General features: G+C 35.3%; 2 protein-coding genes across 5 annotated transcripts; one reads left to right on the top strand and one right to left on the bottom strand.

The window, feature by feature from the left end:
* Positions 1-490: 490 nt before the first annotated feature.
* On the top strand, positions 491-8123 carry LOC128212299 (transmembrane protein 127-like). The gene is made up of 3 exons (XM_052917686.1): positions 491-960; positions 2444-2614; positions 5738-8123. Exons 1-3 carry the CDS (start codon positions 591-593, stop codon positions 6061-6063), a joined length of 867 nt encoding a protein of 288 aa, XP_052773646.1. The 5' UTR covers positions 491-590; the 3' UTR covers positions 6064-8123.
* Positions 8124-12069: 3946 nt separating this feature from the next.
* LOC128211843 (uncharacterized) lies at positions 12070-18262 on the bottom strand. Of its 4 annotated transcripts, none has more exons than XM_052916935.1 (12): positions 18232-18262; positions 17956-18073; positions 17515-17613; positions 16510-16737; positions 15770-16054; positions 15347-15607; positions 14835-15134; positions 14345-14599; positions 13729-14061; positions 13211-13462; positions 12689-12925; positions 12070-12570 (listed from the first exon to the last, which is right to left on the bottom strand). In XM_052916935.1, exons 2-12 carry the CDS (start codon positions 18008-18010, stop codon positions 12467-12469), a joined length of 2409 nt encoding a protein of 802 aa, XP_052772895.1. In that variant the 5' UTR covers positions 18011-18073; positions 18232-18262; the 3' UTR covers positions 12070-12466. The 4 variants fall into 4 exon arrangements, with proteins under 4 accessions (XP_052772895.1, XP_052772893.1, XP_052772894.1 ...); XM_052916933.1 differs by having other exon boundaries at positions 17956-18038; positions 18189-18253; XM_052916934.1 differs by having other exon boundaries at positions 18189-18252.
* Positions 18263-19282: the final 1020 nt, after the last annotated feature.

Genomic DNA, 19282 nt, shown 5'->3' with positions numbered 1-19282 from the left:
AAGTTAATATACGTACTATGAACGTACTTCCGTCTATAACGGAATGATATACTATAAACGCACATCCGCCGCCTACAGCGGACCGTAACATTAATCCGCCGCCTACAGCGGACCGTTACAACAGCATCTGTAAACTCGTTCAATTTCAACAACATTTGGAAGAAAATTTAGAAGTTGTCGGAACGCAAAGGGAGACCTCTGAGGGTGCGCTACCAACACACACCCTTGCACGTTAACTTTGCAAAAATATTGTTCATTTCATAGACCTTTCTGTACAAATAATTATACCTAAGATAAGACAAGATAAGATTATTTAAAGTTGGCAAGACAAATATACAGACAGCATAAGCTCTGATGAGCTTTTATAACCGACTATTTAACAAATGTATATCTACATCATATTACATTATTTTTTTAAGTCACTGTAAAGCTACCAACTTTGTACCGTTTTCAAACGTGCCGTTATGACAATAATTGAAATTCGCCTTGACTTCCGGTAAAATGTCAAACAAAACAAGTTTGTTTGAAAACATAATTAACTTTATTTAATAAACGAATAGAAAGATCTAGTCTCGACTCAAACCATAAACATGCCTTCCCGCTCCGATGGAACAGAACCTAGCACTCGGCGGAGTAGATCTCGGAGGAGGAGTCGCCATCGAGGACATCACAGACACCACAGTTCCAGATCTCGAACAAGGGTCCGAGTTAAAAACGGGGAGAAAAACTTTCTAGCTGCAGTCTGTAATATGCTGGCTATAGTGCTACTGTGTGCATCACTAACTGAGCCCAAATGGATAACACTGAGTGGTGGTGGATGTCAAGTGAATGATGAACCATTAAACCATCTTGGGACTTACCAGTTTTTCTACCCTGGAAAAATTCTATCAGAAGACAAAGGGTTTGGTGATGGAAATGGAAAGCATATTATCTACCAATTTGGCCCTGATCTTAAAGACCGTAAGTGTACAGAAGCTTTGATGGAAAGTCTGTGATCTTTACAGTTCACTCAACGAATTAGACTCACTTTCCTCGATCACTTTTTCCTCGATCACTATTTCCTTGATAAAGTTGATGATCACAGATTTTCTCCGAGGGTAAAACTATTGCCCTCGCGAAATCCCCTTGAGTCCTCTGAGTGGCTGGTTTACCGCCTAGTTTAATATGAGCAATAGTGTTGGAAATCGTCTGACTTTATGACCCTGTGGCGGAACTCTGTGTCTAATCAGATAAGCAAGAAAGCATTCTTGTTCAGTTATTTGTTATTACCAGCGTTTAATTTGTATTTGTGTCCGTAAATACCAATTAAATATTGTCTTGACTTTTAAATAATAAACATTGAATCATTGATGTAATCATGTATTGCCACTAATTGCATTGCATCATAAAACAGCCAACATTTTACACGATTCTGAACCATGACCTCTGAAGTCACCCGCCTGATCAACACAATGTAGAATATACTATTTATTATTGGTGTTTAAAAATAGCTATGATGTTTTAGGGAATTTTCCACAGAAAACGAGACAAGAAGGCCACCTGGCACCTCCTGATTTTACGATAATGTGTAATTAGTAACCTAGCCTCCTTCGGGTGAAATGTGTTTATCAATGTATTCAGTTATTAGCAATAAACACGTTTATAAGATTCACGTGCAAATAGTGAAATACGACTGCATTCTTGTGGTAAGCTAACTTCATGCAAAACGGGCAGAGCAAAAAGAACAATAGAAATTTACTGGAGCCATCATTATCGGTTAAATTATTTAATAAAAAAAATTAACTTACCATAAGTGTAGATTCTTATCAAGTGTCAGCAGAGATTCACGGAGTTAACCCCTCCGAGGAACGCTGCGTTTGTAATTCTTCAGTCGGCTGATACCCTCCGAGGGCCTAAAATTAAAACTCTGAGGTCGAGGAACGCTGACAGTCAATAAATTCATTGTGTTGGCCGTAATAGTGAAAATCCGGGGAGGGAAGCGGAAAGTGGGTCTAACTCGTTGAGTGAACTGTGACTTTTCTTTACAATATTACACTACTTGTATACATGTAGAAGTCATAAACGAATAGAAATAAAGCAGAGACTAGCTGAAATACCTATCTTACTTTAAAAATATATTTTAATACCATTGCAGTGATTGTATTCTAGATACACTAATGTACATTTTTAAGACTTTCATTGAAAGTATTTTAATGGTATGAACAGATATGTAAAGGTGTGACTGTCTCATTCTGCCTCTCACCCAAGATGATGTTGGTTTAATCCCACACCACAAGACACATATAAGGACAACAGAACTAGCGTTCACTAAGGAAACAGACTCAGAAGTGATTCATTTAAGTTTATAGCTGTCAAGATTCACAATTGATTTAAAAAAATTAAGTATTCGCTAAAAAACTTCTAAATAGTCAAATGATAAATACCCTAATGTTCTTACTTTTAGAAATGGACAACTGTGTTAACTACAAAGCAGCTTTACTGATGAAGACAGTAATAGCATTCTGCTTTCTTGCCATTCTGTCAAGTCTGGCCGGGTTTATTCTCGACCTAACTGTTCCGCAGAACAGGCCAGCCCAACTGCTGCAGAGAAATGCTATCCCAAGCATCATTACAGGTAACCTGTTTTTGCCAGCTAATAAAATATACCTTAACAATTACTGTAAATTGCAGTATATTTGCATTAATTACATTACTAATGTAATGTTTGATTGTAGAAATATTAAGTTTATGGTGATCATTTTTAGCTTGACTATTCGAAGAATAAGGAGAGCTATACTACTCACCCTGGCAGCGGCGGCGTTGTTGGCGTCAGACCTAGGTTAAGGTTTTGCATGTTAGCACCTTTAAGTCATTATCTCAGTAAATACATAATTATTGCATTGAAACTTTGTATATGTATTCCCAACTATCTTACCTACTAAATTAATGAAGTTAGATAACAATGATTTGAAAATAATGCAAAAAATGGGCCTTTATTATTTGACTTAGAAATTCTGGTTAAAGTTTTGCATGTAAGCACACATAGGTTAATATCTCAGCAACTATGTGATGTATTGCATTGTGACTTTATGCAATGATACTCAACCATCCAACCTACTTAATTAACTAAGTTAGATAACTCAAAGTCAATGTCTCAGCAAATACATCATGTTTTGCATTGAAACTTTAGATATAATTAGCCTTAATTATTAGACTTAGAAATTCTGGTTAAGGTTTTGCATTTAAGCACACATACAAAATGTAGGTTAATATCTCAGCAACCCCTTGATGTATCCAAGTTAGATAACTGTATTTTGCAAATAATGGCCCTTTATTATTGGACTAAGAATAGTATTGTCTACAACCTGTAATCCTTTAATGTACAGGGCTCTCACTAGGCTGAAATATTTGGGAGAAGTGACTTCTCCCTTCAGTCAATTTAGGGAGAAGTGGGGAGACTTTAGGGAGAAGTGATACTTTTCGTAACACCTGATACAAAAACTATGCCATACCACACACCTAAGTTTACATTCACATTCAAATTAATTGCTATAACTATATAAAATGTTCACAAATAATGTATCATTTTTGGCTCAGCAAAAGTGTATTTGTCAATGTCACATAGTTTATCTCCAAATAGCATCTAAAATGAATCAAACACCAAGACAGCTAAGGATTTGAAACAATCAAAATGACCTTATAAATGAACTGTCAATATAGTAGGGGGACGAATCTTATTTTGGTACGTTCGGGATGGGTACGAATGTCACATTCAGCTATTCTGTTATATGCTTGTCTCTGGCTAAATAATTTTCAATATGCTGACATTTAAGAACCAAATGACATTTAAATCACTGTTCTTGATGAAATTTTAACCAATACATAATGGGAGGTTGAAAAATATAACTCGGAAAAATGTTCTGACAAAATGGCGATCTCGCCGATTTTAAAGTCATCAACAGGAGAAAAATACTGTAAGTAAACACTACATAAAGCAAAAAAAGAAGATATTTTTGTGTTTACAAATCATTTTTTATCATTTCATTTTATCATGAACAGTTCACTTAAACCAATCAAATATTTGTTGATACGTCATGTTATTGATTTTCTTAGCGCCACCTTGCCGATGGCCCGAGATGGTTATGACCGTCTGCTTCAAAAGCAACAATGTTTAAAATGTCTGGCATTGTTTGTTCAATACATATATCAATTACTTTTTAACTTCTTTAATGCTTAACAAGATTTTTCATAATTATGTTGCCTTTTCAATCTGATTAAAACAAACTTATTTCATTTGATCAGGGACTTCTCAATGTACATTCTGATTGGTTGACCATCAATAGCTCCGCCTACTGGCGATGTTTGGGTAATTGGATGACACGGCCCAATTATCGGATTAGGAGATTACCTAATTTTATGAATGGCTAATTGCGGTGTTTTGACTAATGTGACAGTGGCCAAAGACTGCTGATTGACAGATTTACAATGTGCTATTTTTTTCGGCGAAGTCAATGTCGCTTTGATGATACAAATGGGCGAAGTCTGGGAATTTTAGGCGACCACTTCGCCCAAGTCGCCCCCTTGCGAGAGCCCTGATGTATTGCATGCTATTTTCATCAAGTCTGTATTTCATTAAAGGCAGAATGTTTTTGAATTTTACACAAATCTTTGCAGGCATCATTCTAATCTATTTTTACAGTGATCCATGCATGTTTTGCCAAAACTTTTCAATCCTTACACTGAAAAGCGGCGGAATAGTCGAGCGTGCTGTCTCTGTTACAACTCTTGTTTGACTTAAAGTGATTCAATCATGTTTTTGTAAAACTCAGCTTTTTTGTATGACGAAATATTTAAAAGTGTGGCACATTGTGAGGAGTGTTAAAACTAAGATACTGATGGCTGGAACCCTTCAACAAATGTTGATATATTATGTGCTCAATTATTGTATTTGAAGTCCATGATTTTGAAAAGTGTTAGTAACACTTTTCAACAGAAAGGGTTTAAGGATAAGATATCCTTATGTGTGTGCGAGTCCATGTGGGCATGTGGTTGTGTTGTCAGTTTTCTAATTTTTTCCTTGACTGTAACGGCTTGGATTCTGTCCCAAGTAAAGCAAAATATTTTTTATACTCGTGAGTGTATTTTATCTGCAATTAGGTATCAAAGAGTAAAATAGTTCAAGTTTTTTAGATGCATAACCAGGAATAAAAGGTGCACAAACATGAGCGAGCCCTATAAACAATAAATAAATTAGGTAACAGGCTTGACAGAGTTAAGTTTATCCGTCAATCTTTGTTGTGTGATTGTCAGCAGTCTTGTTTAATATACATGTACGGTATCAGTTAGATCCAACAGTTTTTCATCTATAATTATACTTAAGTTATAGCCATTGCCCAAAAATACACATCTATGTCACACTTAAAAAGAAATGTGTTAGTGGAAGTCATTGTTTGATGGCAAATAGGCGAGGTTTTGGCTACCTTGTAAGTGATAAAACAATTGAACAGTCAAACTCCGTTGGCTGGACTTGCTCTGCTCGAATTCTTGTTGGCTCAAACTAAATGTAAAGGACTGTATTCTTTATACGGAAGGTAAACATTCCCATTTGACTTGCATTTTCCAAGGCTTGAGGTATTTTTGCTACCGGTAGTCCCTGGGAGTTTGAGTCAACAGGGTTCGACTGTATGTTTGTGTATGCAAAGAATTTAGGAACACATCATTTATCAACATTACTGATCTGCAATTTCTGTAATTTCAGTGATACAGAGTGTGGTGATCAACTTATTCTGCTATTGGCTCGCTACAGAAGTGGAAATTCTACAGACAGAGACTAAGCCACACCCAGGCAGTAAAGTTTTGGTTGACTTTGCCATCAGTTTCTATGTTATAACAGCTGCAGGTGGCCTCAGTGTGTTAGCCACAGCATTCAACTGTCTTCGTCGTTATCCCTTATACGAGGACAGTCAAGGAGAATCACTCTTGGATGAATATGAAGGCCTGGAGGCCCTACTTCCCCCACCCCCAGCCCCTGACAGGAGCCTGTCACCGAACTCTCTTCCAGCCCCTCCCGCATACTCCCCGTGATAATCATAGATTCCTGCTCCTGTTAAACAGACTAATAGCAGCCCAGTGCATCGCTTTCCTGAATTCACTCTTTCTTATAATGTTACCCAGCTCTCCCTTAAAATCAACTTTGTCACTGTGTTGACAGATCATGGAGCTTGAATGGTTCAATGTCAACAATTGCCCAGAGAGTGCTGCGGTTTATCTTAGGACCCATTAATAATAAATTTTAAATGATCTTTAGTGTTTCAAATAGTATTGATTAAAAAATCAGAGTTTTGGCACAATTTTCTCTCAGTTTCTTGTGATATTTGTGTTGCAATCTTCTAGTGTTTTTTGTTTGTTTTATCTTATGTAATTGTATGTTCAATTGACAAATCTCTCCCAAGGATATAAATGTACATGTAGTGCTAATAACTCCCCGTACATTTTCCTCTTTCTTTGCTTTCTTTTATTATTTGATGTATAATACAATGTAATTCATAAATTAAAAATAACTTGAGTGTACAGTATCTTATTCAGAAGCTTATCATATTATTGATTTTTATTTTGCATGCTTTATAGTGTTTTACCTGTTTTATTTTTTATGGCTATACATCCGAAACCACAAGGTGTTATATGTACATTAGACCATTCTTGATAATTTCTATATCATACAAATGAGTGGAAATTATGATCATGAATAATATTTTTATTATTGTTGTCTTGCATTCATTTTGTTAACTTAGATGTTAAAGAGATTTAAAACTGCACTCTCACAGATTTACCGTTTTTTCAACTTTTTTATTTTTTGTCTTGGAATTAGCAAATTTTTGCGTAAATATCTGCAAACCAGTGATGAAAGACTTTTGACAAAAGATCAGATTGCAGATTTTCATATGTCCATTCCAAATTTTATGTTTTATGGCTTAAACCGTTACTAACGGTTTAAGAAAATTGCAAAATCATCAATTTTGGAGAGGAAATATGAAAATCTGATCTCTTGTCAGCAGTCTTTTATCACTGCATTTCAGATATTTACTCAAAAAACTACTCGTTCCAAGACAAAAAATAAAAAAAGTTGTTAAAACGTTTAATCTGTGAGAGTGCAGCTTTAAGAGCAATCATGCGTTACTTCAGGCCCTTATTTCTCGAACATTCTTAATTCCCTTATAACAGGATCAAGCTAAACTCACTATTTTGTTTTGGTTTAATTTGTGGAGTTCTTACTCCTTTAAGAGCTTTTAGATTTAAGTAATGGATTATTGTTACTGATATTTGCACTAAGCTATTTTTCATTTATCAAATTCAAAATCTTAGTGTGTATTTTGGCTAATTGAAATAAGCTATTAAGCCTGTTAAGCTTAAGAAGTTTCAATTAATTTGGGCCTGACCTTTATTTCTCTTAGCCCCTTTTTTCTTAAGCCCCTTATAACAAGATCAAGAAAAGCACATTTTTTTGTTGGTATAATTTGTGTTATATCCTCATTTTAGAGGGTTCTGAGATGTTTTGAGGAAGTTATCATTTACATGTACATAATCAAGATTAGTGATGTTTCAATGATCGATTATAATTAAAAATTATTTGGTTGGGTCTGAAACGTTAATTTCTGCCAATTTTCTCCATTGTGTTCATGTATACATTCAGAAATGTTCAGTTGTTACAGTTAACAATATGGCTGAAAGCAACAGCACTAAATATCTTAAAACATACACATAACATAAGCATAGTTAATAAGTTTGAGATATTGCACAAGGATAAAACTACAATTAAGGTATTGTCAATAAACGATTGTACTATCGATAATCTGTAACTTGAGTGGAACCGGTTATCGATTATCAAGATGAAATATTTTTTTATTTTGTAAACCCAACCTAAAATTGTTTATTTGGCTAAATGAAATAAAACACTTTTAAGCTTTTTACACTTAAGATTGTTTGAGAAATTGGGAACTTATACTGAATATGTTTTCATAAAATATTAGTACTCGTTTCTGTACATAATTGCTACATGTGTGTATTGTTATGTTTTATTGAATGCATTTATTGAGCACATTTGTACCCGTTTTTACAATAGATAAATAAACACCATCTGACATGATTTCAGCATTTCTTTCAATATTGACAAATTTGTCCAAAAGTGCCCGTATTAGTATGAATAATCGAATGCGCAAGCTATAGATTTTGGACATAGGAGATAAAAGCACACTATTTTTGTTTTCCTAGCCTACATGTATGCATACTGTATACACATATAAGAAAAAAATCGGCTATTTACACATCTTACACTTTAAAAAAGATAAAGGATGTAAAAACAAAAATGATCCCATATACTTCACATTGATACAGAGGTCGGGTGTCCATCAACACGTCATTCAAATAATTCCTAACAGGTGCACATGACCGAAAACTCAAAAGGTTTCACTCCCAAAGGTCGGCCTTCATGATGTCGAGATCGAATTGCAGCAAACTACACATGTATCTGTTAGTAAAGTGCATATAGGCTATGAAATATTAAAAAAAAGTTTGCTTCTGTCCCCTGTGGTTTTGGATAGGGGCAAAAGTACTGGAAACTGGAATTTCCAACTTCTACTCTGGCTTGCATGTAGCTCCCATACTCCATAGCGAACACAACCTTTAATATTGTGAGGCATAAACACATCCTGTCCCATATTTCTGCAAAACTTAAGCACTCCACGAGAACACTTCAATTTACTTTAACTGCGCTACTTAAATTCTGCCCATTTTAAGTTTCATTGCATATGGACACCTGAGAAAGACATTTTGCCATATCAGATTTTTGACATCCACTTCTACAAATAATCCAGTATCTTAAACGGATTAGTCTACAGATTTTAAGCAAGACTCAACGTAATTGGAATTGAGTTATATTATTTACTTTCACGAACAGACATGGCACATCGACTGGCAGATACTCAACAGAATACTTAAGATTTAGCGAAACTCAAGTGAACATGATCAAAAAGGAATCAAAAATGCTACAAAACCAGGTTTTCAGTTTGGACCATTAGAACATTCAGCCAAATTAAAGTTCTGAATGTCGACCTTGACCTTTTCCTTGCTTGTGCCAACCCCAAATAAAATCCAAATAAGGAAGATATTTTTTCAAGGGATTGCGAATTAACAGGTTTCATCACTATATCATGTGTCGTTCATTTCTCCGAGTTTTGCGCAAAAAGTATATTTACGATTTTAGTAACGGTGACCTTGACACCATCGTTATGATTCACTTATAAAACCCTAAGGTACTCATTCGCATGAGCTTTCTACATACAGGTTTCACCATTTTACACCATTCACAACTCTAGTAATTGAGCGAAAAGCACTGTTTATCTATGTCCAGGAAAAGTGACGTTGACCTTGACACAAACTAAGCTAAATTCAATCCCATGCTCAGACTTGACATACGCTTGCTATACACTAATATTTAACACTATGTATCAACTAGCTAACTAGCTATTGACCGGATATATTTTTCTGTATTTAATAACAGTGACCTTGATCTTACCGACCTTTTAATTCACTCCGATGGTGTGTCTCAACATTCGTGTGCTATACACAAAGTATATTGTTATACCACATTTCTTAATGAGGTAAACGAGTAAAACCCATTTACTTGTATTCAGAATGACTATGACCTTGACCCAAACACCAAGAATACCATTCCAAAGTAAGTCTTCACATTTGTTAATTACATGCCGGGTTTCATCACTATACACGATTGTTAAATACATGTTTAATGCGGAAACCTAAGCGGGCGGAGGTACTTTTAACTCTATAACTATATTCGAATACACTTAGTAGAGGACCACTCGACATTCTTATATACAAAATTTCCTAGCTCTAGTAATTGCGGTTCATGGGACGATTTTAAAAGCATTTCCCATATACATGTAAGTCTACATAAAACAAATAGCCCCCCCCCCTCGGGTGGGGCATGTTTTTACTACCTGTGACCGTTTGAACAAACGTTGCGGATTACCAATATCGAATATCGTAGCTTTAGTCATTAAAGTTCACAAAAGGAAGGTTTTAATTTAAAAAGTTTACCAGTTTATACCCAAAAGTAGTTCGAAACTCTGTTAACGTTCGTAATACTTCATGTAAAACCCTGTTATAGTTGAATTCCTTTTTGCCATCTACAAAACACATATGGAATGGACTACCGGAAACAGTTCTTTATTCTCCATTCTTGTCATCCTTCAAGTACATGTATAATATTTACACTTAGTATCACGGTGAACGCAAATTGAGTGTCTCCGGGTGCACTGTAGTAATCTTAATGAACTCTTACGATATTGTCAATAGCCTCAACTGCCATTGTGGAAAAATTCGTCTTTACATGTTACTTTATCATGATCAAAGACAACACCTTTTCGACCAGATATCAGTTTTTATTAGGCTTTTGCCTTGTAACGAACTTCTTTCAACTTGATTTTTTTTTCTGCATTACGAATTCACCTATTCTTATGACTCTCATCATTTCAGCACAAAACATAAATAGAACAACAGTGGCGGATCCAGGAATTCCCAATGTGCGTGTGTGTGTGTGTGTGTGCGTGCGTGCGTGCGTGCGTGTGTGCGTGCGTGCGTGCGTGCGTGCGTGCGTGCGTGCGTGCGTGCGTGCGTGCGTGCGTGCGTGCGTGTGCGTGTGCGTGTGTGCGTGCGTGTGTGTGTGTGTACGTGCATGTGTGTGTGTGTGCGTGCGTGCGTGCGTGCGTGCGCGTGTGTGCGTGCGTGCGTGCGTGTGCGTGCGTGTGTGCGTGTGCGTGTGCGTGTGTGTGTGTGGGTGTGTGTGGCGGAAGGAGAGGCGGGGTGCGGGGGGTAACACACAACCTTCTAACCCTATCAAAACTTTTATTTCACTGAGCTATTAAAATGGCAAGTATAAAATCTTTCATGCATTTCAACCGTTTCATTTAAGAATACTTTTATACATCTTTGATAGAGGACATACTTATAAAAAGATGAACATGTATATATAAACATCAGCGTTTTAATTATTAGGATATAAATTTAAAGTTTAGATAAACAAAATTTGCCGGCCAGCGGGGGGGGGGGCACAGAACGGTGTGCCTCTTGGTTCTTACAGTTCTGTAGAAGGTTCAAAATTGTATGACACTGATACCTTAAATATAATGTATAATGGTCAGCTAGAGGTAAAACTTAACAATTGAATGATGCCGTTACAAACATAGCACGTACAGCATTGCAGGATGAAGGAACAATAAACAGTTTATATAAGAACGTTTGTTTAGATGTTTTAATGGTAATTAATATGTATTATTTCAAATTATAAAACAATCAGCATTGTATGAATAAATATAACTTTTTTACTGCTACTGCTACCGTCATTATTTTCCAGATGACATTATAATGACCTAATAATTTGAATATTTAAACTGTTTTCGTTGAGATTTCGCAGCCCTTATATATATTGAAACAGTACAGAATAAAAAACAAAGCAATTGTGAAAAGTACTGGTATTGTCTTCTTATAATTCATTTATGTGACAACTTTTACTGGTCAAAACTTTGCATTCAGTATAAGGCCAATCATTTGGTTTAATTTCAAATATCGGAAAAAAATAAATATTTTGTATTTGGTAATAAGTTTAGCACGACTAAGTGATACGAAGTAAAGATCGTGTAATTGTCAATGATATCAAACATAATGTGAATAGTCAATATACGTAACGTCGTCTTTAAAGATTAAAACTGATTAGCACAGATTTAACAGGAGTGACAAACTGATCATTGACAGTTGTACAAGCCGTACTTTGACTTTATTGTTTAGACCCTGTAGGTTGCCATCGACGATGTTTCCATACCGTAGAGGGCAATTTTTCTTCGAAAGATTTGAATAAGGGCACTAATTTGGACAAGGTCTTCAGCTCGTAAGCTACTGTGAATTTCAGTGTCTGATGAGTGCACGTTTTCAAACGTGTTAAATCCGATCGAGAATCTACAGCATTCACGATAGACCACTTTTTCTAGTGAGTATACGTTTAATACAGGTAAAGGCGGGTGATATGCATTGTTCATTTATTCATCAGATCATAACACAGGTTAAAACAGTATTCATTTTCATGAGACATACATGTTTACGAACGCCAATATTCATTTACACCTTCCACATGTTCTAACTGTGATAATGATAAAAGTAATAAAAAGTTTAAGTAATAAACTCCCCCCCCCCCGCACACACACAACACACACTCTCTCGTATGGCTCTTCCATAACAGGCGTATTTTGCTCAGATATATTGGCCATATACTCGTTGAAACTTTGTTCTTCTTGATTCTTCCAGTTGGTACCAATGCAATGCAATATTTGATGTCTGTCGTTCATGAACATGATATTTCAACCGATGGGTTTCTTTGGCTAAAATATATCGTTAAGGGTTAAGGAAATTGAAACCTTCTTTAAACCGAGTCCCCTTCTGCTCTTGCAATACATTGAATGTATCTTTTAACTTCAACTGTACTTCCACCCAACGTTTGCTCCTTACGTAAAACAGAATCCACAGCTGTAAAATGCGAGGAAATGGTCATGAAAGTTAGAATGCATAGATATCATAGAAAAATGACATAAATGAAAGACACAATTAAATAAATTGAATAAACTACAAGTATTTAATTTAATACTTTTGTAATCATTGAAGTAAACCAAACAATAGCCTTGGTTTTTGAACATCTCGACTTTGCTAACGGGTCCACCATTGCTCCTCTTGTTATTTTCAAAGTACAGCTCAACCATGTCTTTGTGGACATTGTCAGATATGTTGGAAACGATGATGCAGTTTGATATTGGAACGCTGGAAACTTTGAGGTTTGAGCCTTCCAATGACTTCACCTTGCAAACCTGTTCCAATTTTTCCAAGTCTAAACAATATGAAAATTTCGTTAACGTTTTAATTTTGCGATATTGAACATATTAGTACAAGAGTATTATAACAGATGATTTGCAGAAAATGAAATAAAACCGAGCGAATGTTATAAATATATGCAATGTCTTACTGGTAAAGCGATTGTTGAACAACGAGCAGAGATAGCCTGACCACTTATTAATCCATTCACCAATGAAAATTAATTCCCATTAATCCTGCCAAAATAAATGAAGAAGTATAAAGAACAACCTTGCTTATATATAGCTTTATAACATCATACCAATGTCCTGCTCTGTTGTTACTATAGCAGTATCATCATGGTCTGCATGATATGTAAGACTCCCCTTTACAAGAGTGTAGTTTGCTCTAGCCTCGAGAAAAAGGCCCAGTACACTCTCTGTTATTTTTTCATTCAGCCCTTTAAACAGTATCTTGTTTGTGTAGCTAAGCGGAGGGACGGGTGGAGTGTACAAGGATACTGAAAGCTCAACTCCATCCACTCTATGGTGTCGCTCTGCTACAGTCGTTGCAACTGGAAAGAAGAAATACTTCATTATACCTTTTCGGAGCTTGCAGGATGTTCACATGTATTTCTTGGAAAATTCAAGAAAGCTTAAGTTATGGAAAAGTCTTAAGTAAGTTTAATACCAGTAGCCACAAACGACATATCAAATTACGATCGGTGAACTCCCTTATTATCGAGTAACTCACTGATAAATGTTAAAAACAACTTGCTGACAAAACGTATGGTACCGGATTCTCAAAAGAGCATAATATGTAAATTATAAAAGTGTGTACCTTCTTCCGCCTTAAACCGGATGTAGACTATATCATCGTCCTCTTCATCCGTGTATCTGTTCTCGATATCCCCTCCTCCGGACCTCTTCTTGTTTTCAAAATACCAATTTACCATTTCCCTGCTGCTGATCTTGTTCATACCACGGACACGTATTGTCTTAACCGATTCTTGATTTACTTCACTGTGCTTTACGACACTGCTTTTGGAATCTGGATTACCCGTTTGCCTTCGTAAGAGTGGTACTTTTGTTGAGCGTGTCGGTTTGAATAAGGTGACTTCAATTTCTTTTCTAAGTACTTTATGATTTCCTCTGTTTACAACTCTTTGTGCAACTGTAAAAGAAAGTTGTTTTCAGCAGTTTCAAAGTGTGTATATACGTACTTCAAGAATCTATTTTTTTATAAAAACACTGATTTCATTTGTATTAAGGAGAATGCATGTTGATTTTACAAGAATTTATATTCTTAATTGTGAATACACTTCAATTGTACAATGTAATCGGTACATGAATCGGTCATATTCCTATTCAAGATATAACTGAGCCTACTCAATGGTAAGTAGTTATAGCTAGAAACAACTGTTCTTTGCATATCACAGTTAGAAAAGTAGGGCTACCTTTCTCCTTCTCGAATGTTATATATACACAGTTTCCCTCTGCACTGTACGTAGAATTGTCTTTATTAACACCCCCACCTCCTGATTTCTTCTTATTATCAAAATACATTTCCAATGAGTCTAAACAGTCCTCATTTACAACGTCTGGTGGACCCTTTACTATGATTGTGTCTAAGCGTTTTGGTACATAAATTTGAACAGAAACTTTCTGCTTCTTTAAATGATGTGGGCAGTAATGCAAGACCAATTCGACATCTAAAACAGCAAATAAATCGGCTGCAGCTTATGTGTAATCAACATTGAATATCAATAATGATCGTTTTATAAAAGTTTGTATCTTTAAAAACTAAAATCTGGACGGATATGGAAAAAATTAAAACAAAAATATCAGTTTTATTTTTAAAATTTAAAATTAATAAAATAGAAGAACTATAAAATGGTTCATTTTCTCTTAATTTTATGATTTAAATAAAGTTAAAAGAATACTTACGGCCTGGTTCAGCGAATTCGATGACAGCATTTCGTTCTTCCTCATCAAGATCAACATCCACCACTTGACAGCACTTTAATTTTCTCGCTTCAAAGTACATTTCTAATGCATCCTCGTCAATGCTTTCAGGAATATTTTCTACAAGTATCTTCGTCTGCGTACGATTAAACTCTTCATCGCTTTCACTCATCTTATCGTCCGACGTATCATCCTTTTCATGTACATTCACATGGAGTTTGTCAAGCTGAACCTCTACACCGCGTATCTTAAGTGGGCATTTACTGAGAACGTGGTCAACAGCTGAAATACAAGTTCGAAATAGCAAACTCAACCAAAATGTTAATGAATATAATTTCAAATTTCTTAAACATGTAGGTTCAGAGTGTATTTCTATCAAAAAATGTCTTAAATTTATCCATTTTTAGACCACCATAGATCTAGTGTGTAAATACAGAACGACTAAAAATTGCAGAGATTGATAATCAAAGACGCATTCTTAGCTCCAAATTTACCCGATTCATTTTCATATGTAAGTACTACGGACTGTTCTTCTTCATTATAATCTATCTTCAAGGGTTTCGTTTCACCAAATTTGCGCCTATTTTCAAAGAAAATTTCGATATCCTCGTAATCTAATTCCTCAGGCAACCCTGTGGCAAGAATCTTTGGCTGCTCATAATCAGCATCTGTATCCCTTAATGGCTCATGCACTTCAACATAAATTCTTTCTCCGCAAATCTTCAATGGACATTTTTCAAGAAGAGTATCTACAGCTATAAAAACAGAAGAAATGGCGAATATCTGTTTGACAAAACTGACAAAATATTTCAAAGTGTTTTTCAATTAAACATGTTTAATATTTACAGCGTATTATGTTTACAGAAAAATATGTTCTTAAGAGCATTTAACCGACAAAGCACATCAAAATGGCTTACACTCCTGATTTCCAAGCGTTACAATGGCTAATGAGTCTTCCTCATTATACTCGATTTCTACCACTTCTATATCTCCAACACGTTTTTTGCTCTGAAAGACCATCTCTATTTCCTCCTGATCAACATCGTCAGGTAAATCTTTAAGAACAACCTTCGGTAATACATCATCTTCTACAGCATCTTCTTTGGTTACTTCTTGTGTTGGTGTTCTCGGTATGTAAGGCTCGATCATAATCGTGTTCTTCTTTAGGATGATAGATTTCTTTTCCAACACAAAACGTGAAGCTATTTATAAAACAGGATAGGTATGCTTAAGACATGTATAAAGACGGTTAAATTTTGAATTTTCGACTTCTGGCTGGGCTTTTCCCTGTAGTGGTCATTGTTTTATTTAAATTTGTTTTAAACACGTTTTTCAAGTCGATGGAATAAATTGAAAATTCTTTATGATTTCCCTGCACTGCTGCGAGACAGTTGATGTTCGATGCTGTAATGCGTTTCATTATTCTGTTGTTTTGTGTTTTGTCCCCCCGAAATTCATGGTATATCATAAACTTGGTCTTTGTTGTGTTGCAAAACAGGAATATCGGCTCTAACTTAAATATAGTTTAAACAAACATTAGTTCAGATACAATTGCGGCTGTATAACTTAGTACTGTACAGCGAAAGTCCGTTGAAGCCAGTTACACATTAAAAATATAAATCAAATGACACTTCAAGAATACAAAATGTACTCATACCTTCTTCGTCCTCAAACTCAACAACAGCTGTTTTTTCCTGCCTATTAATTTTAACTTTGGAGACTGTAACCTCAGAAAAATTCTTTTTATTCTCGAAGAACATTTCGATATAGTCTTCACGGACATTGCCAGGAATGCCTCTTAGAAGAACGGCTGTACATCTTTTTTCCGCATGAAAAGGTGGTTGAGATGCTTCAAACTGTTTTCTAGCTGTTATGTCTTCATCACCTGAAGAACACAAGCTCAAACTAAAACATGGTCAATTTATCAAGGACCTTTTTCACCTAATACAGGCAAAATATGAACTGGAGTCAGTTGATAGTCTCAGCTTCAGTACTTTAACTACTTTAGTATTCAGTCAAGGCTGTAACTTTTGATTACCTGTTTAACTTGAATAGTCAGATTTGATTTTTGTTTCAATACCTAGATAAAACAAGAGCTATCACTGAATATTATTAATACCCCCGAACGACAAAATAGGAAATGGCAGTGAAACATTTAGAATACCTCAGTAAATTAACAATGTTGTGAAAACCGTTATGAAACTTGTACACTGCACTTCCTTTCTTTGTATGAAGTTTAAATAAATTATATCCATTAATTGTCAAGATTTTTTCGGACCATAAAAAATTATCAATGGGCAATAACTCTGTAATTAGCTAAAATATATTTTATGTGCACTGTGTGCTTTACCATTGTATAAAGTTTAATTAAATTCCAATAATTTCTTTTTAAACTATGCTTCTGACAAGGATAATTGAAACGGACCGACCGACCGACCGACCGACCGACCAACTGACTGACTGACCGCCCGACCAAATGGGGATTCCGATATACCCCCTTCAAAATTTGTTTGTCGGTAGTATTAAAACATAATTTAATCTAATAAATACTAAAACAGTATACCCGTTGTTGCAGTACTTTCAGCACATTGGTTTAACGGCTGCATGGTGGTCATTTAGAACACCTAACAATGATTAGATACATGAACTACATTTATCCTACCTGACTGAAAATCCACCTCATGTGCTGGCTGTATTTTCCCCTGGCATTTTTGCATGTATGTATCATGGTCAGCTATAGCCTTGCTGTCTTGTTCAAAACCTGAGGAAGAATGAATTACTTAATAAATGAACATGTAATCAACTATTTTATAATTAAACTTACGAAAAAAATGAACTCAACCACCTGTTTGATTTGCACATTCTAGTACTTCTGCCAAGGATGTTAATTTTGATTACCCGTTAAATTTGAACAGTCAGATTAAAAAACAAAAACAATTAAAGACCAGAATAAAAGAAAAGTATTGTATCAAGTAAATACTGGTACATTATACCCTTACCCGCAATACGTTCAGTACTTTGATTTAAAGCCTGTTTAGTGGTCAGTTAGACTTTACGTTTCAGAACTCCTAGTTGGATACATGAAACACATATTAAGTCTTACCTGGCTTAAAATTCCTGTCATGTTCTGCTGGTATTTCCTCATGCATATGTTGCATGTTTATTGCCTGGTCAGCTATAGCCTTACTGTCTTGTTTAAAAAAGTGAGGCAGAAATCATGACTAAAATGTAAATAATTATTAAATATCATTTCAAGCAATAAACTTCACTGTACACGATATGCATTAACAGAGGTAGATTATGAGTTTAGTTGAAAAGCAAAAAAGTTTACTAAACCTAATACACCGGACAAAAATCACTTAGAACCAATTAAGACGACCTCTGGTTATAACGAACTCCGAACAATTGCCATCACAAGTGCGGAAACTTGCAAGCACACTCAGATACAATGACGGAAGTTTTTTTTGATACTTACATTGATAAACAGATCTAGTACACATATTTTCGTTATGATAGTTTCATTGGTTAATAATAATGATATCAACATTCGTTTAATCTATCAATCAACATTGTTGGCCCAAATCAACCAAACCAAATATCAACTGGCTGCAGACAAACAATTTAACCAATGATTTCCATGACAACAGCCAGCGAATCCTCTTTATTATAGTCAATGACAACAACTTCAATATTCGCAACACTTTTCGTGCTACATAACAACATCTTTATATCAGCTTGGTCTACATCACTGGGCAACTCATGTCAGTTCCGTATCGTCCTCAGTGTTATATCTTGTGTTTGTTGCTCGGGGTGAGAAGATTCTATATGAATATGAATATTTATAAGTTTGTCCACTTTATTAAAGGTATAAAAGTAAATTTTGAATGAATGGTTGAAATGCATCAACGATTTTATGCGTGCATTTTCAATACCTCAGTGACGACTATGCCCCCCGCCGAAACAGTTATGAATTCCTTAACAATATTGTTATTAAACTGTAAAATTACAGTGAATCTGTTTCTGTTCAATTAGTTATTTCATTATTACAGAAGTAATTGGGGTAATTCATGATTGCAATCACAGACTCATGCTAACTGTGAGTGATTTAAAATACCCAGTCATTGGATCACACTGTATTCTGTCGACTGGTCGATACAGACCGTTACCATGCTACGTTCTCTAAGTGTCGGTAAATAGCCAGACTTTTAATCATATTTTTTATTCTTTTAAAACGTACTATAAGTTATAGACCACTAAATAATTTTTCTATATATTCTATTGTGAATATGACTTATGTCTTGTATTTCACGATCCCATACACCATTTTTAAATGCTACACTTCAAACTGCATTTGAATTAAGGTAACGACGTAACCTTTAAGGGAAAACAATGGTTGATTGTTGCAACTATGCATTCAACAAACAACAAAA

The sequence above is a fragment of the Mya arenaria genome, chromosome 12, assembly GCF_026914265.1.
Source record: "Mya arenaria isolate MELC-2E11 chromosome 12, ASM2691426v1".
NCBI lineage: Eukaryota > Metazoa > Mollusca > Bivalvia > Myida > Myidae > Mya > Mya arenaria.
This window is presented reverse-complemented; position numbering and strand designations above follow the sequence as displayed.